The 11,105-nt window shown below is 33.6% G+C and overlaps 1 protein-coding gene across 1 annotated transcript; it reads right to left on the bottom strand.

Moving 5' to 3' along the window:
• Positions 1-934: 934 nt before the first annotated feature.
• LOC116289621 (uncharacterized) lies at positions 935-5,971 on the bottom strand. The gene is made up of 8 exons (XM_089040599.1): positions 5,905-5,971; positions 4,966-5,355; positions 4,017-4,400; positions 3,603-3,881; positions 2,712-3,001; positions 1,764-1,833; positions 1,369-1,473; positions 935-1,017 (listed from the first exon to the last, which is right to left on the bottom strand). The coding sequence occupies exons 1-8, from the start codon at positions 5,960-5,962 to the stop codon at positions 935-937; spliced, it is 1,659 nt and encodes a 552-aa protein (XP_088896725.1). The 5' UTR covers positions 5,963-5,971.
• Positions 5,972-11,105: the final 5,134 nt, after the last annotated feature.

Here is an 11,105-nt window from a genome sequence, read left to right as displayed (position 1 = left end):
ACTGATAGTGCAGGACTCTATTTAAACTAGCCTAGCTAAACTAGTTGTTCCTGTCAAAATATTGAATATAAATGATAATAAAAAACTAAAACAAATCCATTTATTTGCTTAATGTTAAAAAAATGTTTTTTAAAGGGCATAACTTTAATACCATAACCTTTTTATACCATAGCAGCCAGAAAAATGTAGCACTGAATTTTTTTAAAAACACTCACTCACGCACGCACACACACGCACACACACACCACACACACAACCTTTGGTTATTACATTTTTTTGTTTAATTTGTAATTGTTTTATTTAACAAATAAGGCAAAGTGAATATCGTGGAATATTTACCGAGACACGAGTGTTCGAGCGGCGAGGTAAATATTCCCCGATATTCACTGAGGCTGAGGCAAATAATTTTTTAGCATAAATACACAGGTGATTGTTTCAAAAAAAGGAAGATAAAGGAAATTTTTTGCGGTAACAGCAACAAAGCGGCTGGCCGCCATTTTGGATTATCGCTGGAGGTGATTATCGTGGGATGGTGTAAGTTTCTCGACCAATCAGCGCACGAGATTTTTGAATAATCACCTGTGTATTTTTACTAATTGAATTTAGCCATATGAGTTCTGGATTCTTCTGAATTTTTTATGATTCGCTATGCGAAGTCAGTTTAACTAACAAAGATAGTTTTCTTGCTTTGTGCAGTGTTTGTAAAAAAAAATATATACATATATATATATATATATATATATATATATATATATATATGAGTTGTTTCGATATTTTCTGCGTTCAAAAGCTCGTATAGTGGGGATCAACGTGGTAGGGCACAACTATGTTCCTGATAATGTTAAATTCTTACTAATGACTGCCGCTTGCAACCCAAGTTTTCTTTAACCACCAACGATTTGCCGTATAGCATATTTTGGACTTGCACTGTACATCATGTGACTGTATGAGAAAACAGCAGATCCATTGTTTCATATTCAGATGCTTTTTTTTTTCCGAGGTTTGCGTCACAGTTTGCTGGAATGATTAACGAATAGAGTGATTAAATATAAATAATCATTTTTCTTAAACTTTTTCTCGCTCGATGTGTCTATTTTTGATCTTTTGGTTCTAGGGATTTAGGATTTCTGATACTTGGAAATAATGAATTTAAATCAAATTAACAAGTCGGGAACCTAAACATAGCAAATTGCTAATCGAAGGGAATGACTTATGAAAGATGTATGGGTCATTTTACTGAACACTGTTCACCAGAGAGAAAGACAATGCGTTAATGGATCCACCCACTGCCCCCCTACTACTCCTCCTCTCCACCCTTACCCCTCAATTTTTAAACAACTCCGACACCTCAGTTCGGCTTTAACCTACCTTTGCACTTTTGGTACTTTCTAGATTTAATAAAGATAATGAGAACAATGTTTATAATTTCTGTAACAAGTGTTATGCTCAGCCAGATGATGAAAATAACCGGTTCTACGAAAAAAAAAAAAAAAAAAAAAAAAAGGTAAATAAATAAATAAAGTAAATTAATAAATAAAAAAGTTTAATGGGGGCAATGTGAATTATCAGCAAGTTAATCAATACATGGATATAGGCGAGCAATTGTGCAAAATGCATTGACTGATAACTTAGAGCGTTTGCTTGTTTTCTTTCTTTTTTTTTCCTTTTTTTTTCTTTTTCTGCCACCCATTTGCTTTGTTTTTTCCCCGTTCGCTTAGAAAACCAAATTAACTTTAAATAATATATGAAAGTCTACTGCATACCGTTAATGATGTTACTGCTAGCTGCTGCCCAAAGATCTCTTGTATTTCTGATAATTTCCACTGCATTGACCTGTTATTAACAAAGAAGATTTGAATTATGAAACTACTATTGCAATGTTCAAATAATTGAACAATCAATCAATAATTTGAACAATCAGTTTTCGATGGTGTTGATGATGACGATGGTGATGATGGGCATTATGACGATTGTGACAATGATAATAATGGTGATGATAATTGCGATGATGATTAGTGATAATGATAATAGCCATTGTTGTAGTGATGTAGATAGTGGCGATGATGATAATTGTTGATGATGGTGATGATAATTGTTGTTGATGATGGTGATGACAATGGCGTTGATGTTGATAATGACGATGATGGTGGTGTTTGCGATAGTATTGGTGATTATAGTGATAGTATGAATGATAGTAATGGTGATTTTAAAGATGCTGATGATTATTGACGATAGTGCTGTTGATGATCTTGGTGAAGATGATGACGGTGATGATGGTGACGATGATGGCGATGATGAAGGCGATGTTAATGATGGTGATGCTGTTGATGAGAATGATCAAACATTAACGATATACATAATTTTAATCCTCTCCACTCAATTTATTATAATTTCATAGCAAAACTATTTATAGTCATAGCAACATACTTTTTTGTTGTCAAGTATTTTAATATTTTTTCAAATAATATATTTGGCTGTTACAATCAACATGAGTCCCAAAAAAGGAACTTTTTTTTTTTTTTCAAGGATAAAATTCTATTTTCAAAATCACTTATATATGAGCAGTGTAGTAGTGTGGTTGCCGTATTTTTGTATGTTTTTTGTTTGTTTTTTTTTTTTCCCCAAAAAGGAACTTAATTTTATAAATATTTTGTAAAAATGGCACTTATCAATTAAAAAGTTCCAGCTCAAGAATAATTCATAATATTTACATATTTGCATGATATTTGCATATCTGTAATATTATGCCATGCAACTCCAACAGTATTCTCAGGGCGACATCTATACATCCCATAATCTTGTTTACGAGTAGTTGTCAATACTAGCTCGCTTCCACCTGGATACGACGTTGTCCCAGTTGAAAATATTTTACCATCAGCTGTATACCACGTGATATTAGGCAGAGGGACACCACTTGCAGCACACCGTAAATGAATTGTGTCACCCAAAATAGAAGATACGTTATTCCCAGATGACAAGCGGTTATCAATTATTGGTTTATCTGCACGATTGAAAGAATGTTGTTAAAGTCATGCTGGTCAAATAAAGATATATCAATTAATCCAAGGAGTCAAAAGCAAGTCAACTGAAAGCTGGAGTTTATTTTATTATTTTTGTTTGCCGCTTTTCCGCACAATCCAAATATGGATTTGATCATACCATATATGGAGTGAGCTTTCTCTACTCCAACTTCGACTAACATGTAGAGTAAAGTCTTGATATGTCTTGACAACATTTTTGGAATATTAAATATATATATATATATATATATAATTACTTTCTTTACGATGTTTGTTTTTTTAATTCTTTAGGAGTAAATTTGACTATTATTTTAGGACGGTCGAAAGAGCTTAATATTACTGATGGTTTTTGCTTAAAACTTATCAAGTTAAGTCTAGTTATACTATGATAATGCATGGGTATGCAAAAAATATACAGAACAACTTTTTTTTCTAAATTTCCCCCCTCAAACTGAATAAACACAAGAAATATATCATGATCGTATAAATAAGAAGTATGTTTAATCCATAAACAATAAATATAATTCAAAATTCATAATCTCATGAACTCCTCCAAACATCACTTATATCTTACACACTTACACACTACAATAATGTCAATCTTTGTAAATACTGGGACCTCATTAGGATTATTGTTGGCATAACATTCATAAACCCCACTTTGATTCCTGTTAATCCCTTGGATTCTTAGCGTCGCTTTTCCTATTCCTTTGCTCATGAAGGAGTTACTGTTCCTTGGTACTCTTAACCACGTGACATTAGGCGTTGGCAAACCACGTGACAAACAAGGAATATCCAATTGGGATCTTTCTTGTATTATCATCGATGGTAGTGTAATTGGAAAAGTGATTTCTGGATAGTCTGGAAAGTTATTTCAGAAGCAAAGTGGTAATTAGTTTCAACAAGTAAAATTATACATTTTTGAATAATATTTATAACATAGGTACGACATAATGACTGGCTACTTTATGGAAAGGAAATTGGCGGAACACTTACTCGTTACAATAAGTTGCACCGTGTTAGTAACTGAAGGGCCCCATTTTAGTTTTAAACTACATCCATAGGTGCCATTGTCGGCTATAGTTACGTTACGAATGACCAAAGTAGCCAATGGTTCAACATGGACGCGAGTAGGGTTTAACAACCTTGCAGGACATGTAGTAGTATTTAGGGCCACTTCCCATCCCTGGCCCTGGTTCTTTTTTCCTAATGCTATGGTTGTCCATTGGTTGTCTTGGTCGATGTACCCCCATACGGGTGAGTCTCCCTGGAACTCGATGTTTCTGTTATTATAACTGTAATTCCACTCAAAACGCGCTGTTTTACCTTGTGCCACAAACAAAAGACTTGGTGGTACTTTTGTAAAACGATTGGCTTCTGCTGAAAAAAGTTATAATAAATAAACTATAATAGTATTCTAATAGTAAATATAATGGGATGGTGACAAAAGTCTTTAAAGTTGGTATCACGACGGGTTATTTAAAATTGTGTCAAAGTGGATATAAGTAAATAATTGGTATATATTACTTAGTTGACATGGCAAAATAAAAATAAAAAAGGATTAAAAAAAAAAAAAAGAAAAAAGAAAGAAAGAAAAACAGAATCGAAAGTCACAAAGTAAAAAATTTTTTAAAAAAGCAAGTGACAGTGACTGAGTACATTTCCCAAAGTCGTGAGAGAGAAATATCCACTGGTTGTTTTATTAGGAGCGTATACGTATGGGCTAATAGAAGACTTTCAGTGCTGTTCTGATCTAATTCCGGCAACGGTTTAGTAAATTATTCCAATAGGTATTTGTAGATTCTTTAGAACTTGACAAAAAAATCCCTCGAAGGACAGGAGAGAACCGAAAAACAAATCAACAAACATATGACGAAAGCTCGTGGATTGAACCTACGGTCACATCAATGATAGACACCCTGACTAAAAGATGATCTATACTTACCAATGACTATAAGTTCCACTTTGTTGGTGATTAAAGGTGATATTCTTAGCACCAAAGATATTCCATACCATCCACTGTCATTGTTTGTTACGTTAGAAATGACCAAAGTAGCAACTGACTCTTTGCTAACGCGAACTGTAGGGTACAGCAGCCTTGGTGGACACGTTCGTTGACTTATCGTCCACTTCCAACCACGCAGCCCATCATCAACTGCTATGACTGACTTAGTATGTCCATCAGGGTTATAATAATACCAGACTGGAGAAGAGACATAATGTCCAAAATCAACTTCTTCGTTAACAACTGTGTAATTCCAATTGAATTTTATTGTATCGCCGACGACTGCGTATGATCTTCCGAGTGGAGTTTGTGTAAGCCGGGCGTTCGCAACTGCGACAGAAAAAAAAACCAACAAACTGACGTAAATATATAATTTTTTGGGAGATCCAGTCATTTGCTTAATTCATTCAAATTACCAAATTTAATTATTTTCGTAATTGCCAAATATGTCAGTTTTTTTTCTTGTTTACATCATCCTAACACGCATACAATGTACACTTTCAAATGCATCAAATCCAGTCCCTTCATTCCATCAATATTTCATTTTTATTTGGCAGATTCACAATTGCTTCAATGTTGGATCACTCTCATTAGGAGCTCCAGTATCTCCAAATTTATTAAATGCATCAATACTTTTAATCTGTGTTGACTGAGATCCATTTATTTTCCTACGGTATTCTACACCAAATCGGTTGCGTTTTATTATCCCGTATCACTTTCTACAAGACCATAACATAAGCTATTTGGATGAGACTCATTCGGAACGTAATCATTTACTCAAATTCTAATATATGACAATATAGATTATTGATAAACAATGGTAAAGCATACATTCTATATAGAATACACGTTTGGATTGAAAATAAAGTGCACACTTACCGATATGATGGATCGAGGAGAAAAAAAGAAATACTGGAAACACCGTTATTTGCTGCATTCCTATCAAATGTCAACAGTCCACACATCTTTTCCCAAGAGAGTCATACGTGAAAGTGCAATAAGTAACATTACGAAACAGCTATTAATCACTTTTGAATCTCAAAATGTTTTTTCTTTGTTTTGGCCTGTATAATGCTGCAACACGATATTTTTTCATGTCCAAAATAGAAACGTTAATCTTATGTTTCAGTTTCGTCAACCATTTGTAGCCAAAATTCCCCCTTCAAGGATTCAATTGGCTTTTAGCATTACAGTGCGCGTCTTTCGTTAACCGTATTTGCAATAACGGATATAGCTGACATGTTAGAGCAAGACTATGAAGTATTAACATAAGACTGGAACCAAATGGCATAGAGTAAATAGAAATGAAACAATGAAAACAACCTATCATCAAATACAGAATTGAATATTTTATCTATTATTTTGTCTTATTAAATATTAAGTAACATAAAATAGAGGAGCGACAGTTAAAGTCAATGCAAACTTTGGCGCAAATATTTTCGATTTCCTTTTTTATATAAGAATTAAATCAATTAGTCACTCTTCCAGTAAAAAAAAATATTGATCGTAAGGATAGAATCCAAAGAAGATTTTAAAGTGAAAAAGTGAAAAGTAAAATAATTAAATTAATAATACTAATACATAAGTGGGGGGAAATGTCTGAACTAAATTAATCTACAAATAATAATAGTAATAATAATAATAAATAAATAAATAAATGAATAAATAGAAAAACAAAACAAAAATGTAATAATAACACAAAATAGTAATAATAATAACAAAAAAAACAACAACAACAAAAAAAAAAAAAACAGAAACAAAAAAAAAAAAAAAAACATAGAAAGAAAGAAAGAAAGAAAGAAAGGAAAAAAAACGATTCTACTGTGCCATACCCCCGAGACATCCGCAGAGCTGAGGCGGCGTATGGACTTCGGACCTGACGGCGATTAAATCCTTCTGCCCTTGGGTGTACGAATTACGCAAGAAAATGTTCTAGCCGAAGCATCAGGGGAGAGACCAGCCGGCCCCCAGACCATATCGGCTAATCCCTTGCATCTCTACCACGCACGGTTGAGGAATTGATGTTGAAAAGTCTAGTCTATCTGGTGCATTGTTTTCAAGGCTATTGTTGTGCTAATTCGTAATATCCGTGGCCCAGTGGAAAAAACTTGAGCATTGAATATACTGTGTCAAGACCGTTTAAGGAGGGTTAGTACCTGGATGGGTGACCTAAAATATATACTTACTCAAATTTTTTTACCTTCGTTTTTTTTTTCATTTTAATAACTAAAAAATTCTTTCGCCCCCTAATGTTAGTTTTTGGAGGCTGCAGCCTGAACGAAGGAATCATGCTGAGAGCCCTGGCGGCGAATGTTTGACTTGCATGACGCAGGACCTCTCTGAAAAAAAATACACCTTGGTGATGAGAGCTTCCTGTTTCAACAATGTTATTTGATCATTCAAGATAGCCACAAACCGCTCTTTGTGATTTCAAACACAAGATTAGTTTCAAAGCGCACAATCTCTCATTGTGGCCCTCATTGTAGTCCTCTTCGTGGTCCTCGACGTACACGCAGGAAGCTTTAATACATTGAGTAAGGAGCACTGAATTGCAACTTTGATAACATTTGTATCAATAGGTCTACTTATTACCAGTACTATTTAACTCTCCTGGCTACCTATTTACTAATCTCTTGGTTTAATTTGTGGAACACTTTACTAACGTTATCTCTGATTACCTAAGAACACTCATCTAACCAAAGCTTGGAAGGTGACTTGATCACGATAAATGAATTATCGAGTGCTTTTTCTGCAGATGATTCATTTATCACATCAATTATTGAGCCGTATGTTACGTTATAGCCGCCATGTTGGTTGACGCGGATTACAAAGCATTCCTCATTAGCTTCTCTTCTTAGATCCACCAACATGGCGGCTGTTTCGTCGTTATGTATATCTCAAAGAATTTTGAGTTATCTAACCCAAGAATAAACTTTTAAATACAGTCTAATTTTATCTCAAATAATATGAAAATAAATCATATAATAATAGAGACATATAATAATAATTATTAGATCATGGGTTCGCCTGATTGTTGCATCGATTATTAAGACGTCGCGGCCTTATCCCTTCCTGTCACATGCATTCGGCACATGACACAGCCTCAATCGCGATAATTCACGTGACATAATTTTATGGTTATTAATTTACTTTGTTAAATAATAACTTATTTTATTCCCAAAATAATTGCATATTTTGGAAAAAGGCAAGAAAATATTTAGAACTGGATGTAAAATATTCAAACTCTGATATTTATAATTATATTATTTAGATTTAAATCTAATTAATGTGATTTTAAATGTCAGAGTTTGCATATTAAAAACAACAACGTTTTAAAAATAATTTCCACATTAATTATAGAAATAAAAAATTAGCAATTTTGAAATAAAATAAAAAATAAAAACGAAAAAATAAGGGAGGAAACGAATGTAGCAAGACGAATGCAAGGAAAAATTAATGGAGGGAATACTTACGATATATTGGTATTTTAAGATGCACTGTTTTTCCTTGTCCATATTTGTTCTTTGCAATACAACTGAAAGCAAGATATCCATTCTCTGGCGTAGTAATTGTGACATAACCATCAGTGGAGTTGACCATTTGTTTGTTCCCTTGTTCGATGGAGTATTTTGCTGGGGGAGATGCGTCTGCTTTACAGAATATTTTGAATGTCTTATTTGCTGTTGTAAAAGTGTTGTTCGTTGCCAGCACTGTATGTATTGGTTGATATTCTGTAAGACGAAAAATAATGACTAGTATTATAACATGAATCACCAATATATCAAGGTCACTAATATTGTTTAAAAGAATTCAGAGAGGAAGTGATATGTTATGATTTTAAAAAAATCATTCTCTTTTTCGTTTATGTAATGTTTAACAATTATTCGCCGAAGGCGAAGTGAATATCGGGGGTATTTACCGAGACGCGAGTATTTATGGTCATAGATATATAGTTATAGTTATTATATTATCGATATTATATATATAGTTATTATATTATAGATTAATATCCCACACGTAAAAAAAAAAAACGAGTTAATAGTATTTGTTTTTGTTCTATTTTTGTTTCTTTCTTCAAAATGTTAATGACGATGCCAAGAAATCATCCGCTGTACAAGTGCTCCAACTTTATTGTGATATATCTTTAGTATCCTACTATGTAAGCCACACATACCTATTACTTTAAGGGACGTACAATTAGTCTCCTCCCCAAAACCGTTTGACACGTGACAGCAATAGCTTCCTCCTGATGCTTTACCAGTGATGTTGAATGACGTCACACTGGAATTAGCAATTGTTCTGTTTGTATCCTTGTGTGTCCATGTAACACGGGGTGCTGGATATCCAGAGGCATTACATCTTAATGTTATTGAATTTCCTTGTTTGCCATAAAGGTGTGAGGTCAGGTAGTTGATAGGAGGTAAAGCTACAAGCAAACAGAAAATATATAGAAAGAGATAGGTTAATCGAATGGTTATGTTATTGATAGTGTACTGACCAAATATAGCCTTTAGCTTTTAAACTTTTTAAACAAGTCAACATATCTATAGTTTCTATTTGTTCAAAGGCTTAAAGGTTTATATGTCCACACTTGTCTTATTACAAACTCAGAAGTATTTATAGTGGCAGAGTGCAGGACTGCAACCGAAGTTGGTTAATGAAGAAGTGTTCTGTACCCTGGCAGTACTCAGTCAAAATACAGTTGAAAAAAAACCAACAAAAAACAAATAGCTTTATATTGGAGTTGATGTGCACAGTTTATATTGGAATTGACAACGAATTGGACCAGATAGCCTCACATTGATGCACGCTCATTTTGAATATCGCTAAGACGCGGACGTCATTGCAATAAGAGTTAATAATTACAAGTTTGGTGCTATCCTTGCATAAAAATAATTTATAACCTGATTTAAAATTTTAGGTATCGCGTGATATGTTTGGACTATTAGTTATATCCATGTTGAAAATGAATGGTGATTCCTGCAATGTGATTGGCTCGCTCTTGGCAGTGCGATTTAATCATGATTGTACCATTTCGAGTATTTTAAAATCGCACTGTTTTGAAGAGCCAATACAATTGCAGAAATCAAAGCATTTTTTATCACAGAAAAAAAGAAGCAAAAGAAAAGCATCCGAAGAAATTCCTTTTCTAGATAAGATGCAGTTTTTTTTAAAATTAAATGTTGATTTCAAATTTAATTATAAATTTAGTATCACTGCAAGAGATTTCAAATTGGATATGACAAAATGGCAATTGAACTTTATATTGCGCAATTTTGTTATGAAATCAAACTTGTGCCCGATTAATAATGGTAATTGAACTGAGTGGAGTGCAATTTGGTCTGAAATCAAACGCGCGGTTACAAAATCGCACGACCGCGTAGCGGGAGTGCGATTTGTAATTGCAAGTTTGATTCCAGAACAAAATTGCACGACACGAAGTTCAATTGCCACTTTATTATATCCATTTTGAAATCTTTTTGAAAAAGACGTTTTTTCTAGTTAAACCGACATGACTTACAATCTACAAGCAGTCGATTCAAACATGCTGTCAAGTGAACTTGTTTATCATACTGATCGAGCACACGAGCAACGATACTCATTTTGAAAACCAACACTTTCAATCGAAAACTTAAATGTATTTATGTAGGACCAAAAGGCATTACATGCATGTATTAAGAATCATTTACTTACATTAAATAGCAAGACAATCCTGTCCAAAAGCTCACTGCTTGTATTTTATTAAGATTTCTGTTCAACATGTTATGATCACACTTGTGCCGAGAAAACAACAAACATCAAAGGTTGTTTAGTCCTTCGGTTGTCCTTAAGAAGTCACGTAGCTCGGCAAAATTCTTCTTCTTAAGAAATATTTCTTTTAATGACTGTATTTTCGATGTGTTTTATGCTTTAAAGATTGAAAAGGAAACCACTTTCCACGATCAATCGCCAAGAATCACATTCAAAAGATGCTGATTGTATTTTTCCCTCTGCTTTTCGCTGTAATATCTTCACCTTACTTAAGCAGTTACTTTACAAAGATGCTTTTGACAATTTTAAGTGCTCAGTTGGTCTTTTTA

This window comes from Actinia tenebrosa, unplaced genomic scaffold (assembly GCF_029948245.1).
Source record: "Actinia tenebrosa isolate PJP-AT-01 unplaced genomic scaffold, QUT_ActTen_1.0 PGA_scaffold7__59_contigs__length_16204524, whole genome shotgun sequence".
NCBI lineage: Eukaryota > Metazoa > Cnidaria > Anthozoa > Actiniaria > Actiniidae > Actinia > Actinia tenebrosa.
The sequence above is the reverse complement of the archived record's forward strand: the minus strand, read 5'-3'. Positions and strand labels throughout refer to the sequence as shown.

Coding starts and splice junctions, on each gene's coding strand:
- LOC116289621 (XM_089040599.1), bottom strand. CDS start 5,962: ATGCAGCAAATAACGGTGTTTCCAGTATTTCTTTTTTTCTCCTCGATC. Junction 1,834..2,711: donor TGCAAATATCATGCAAATAT/GTAAATATTATG, acceptor TGTTAATAACAG/GTCAATGCAGTGGAAATTAT. Junction 1,018..1,368: donor AAAGTACCAAAAGTGCAAAG/GTAGGTTAAAGC, acceptor TAATCATTCCAG/CAAACTGTGACGCAAACCTC.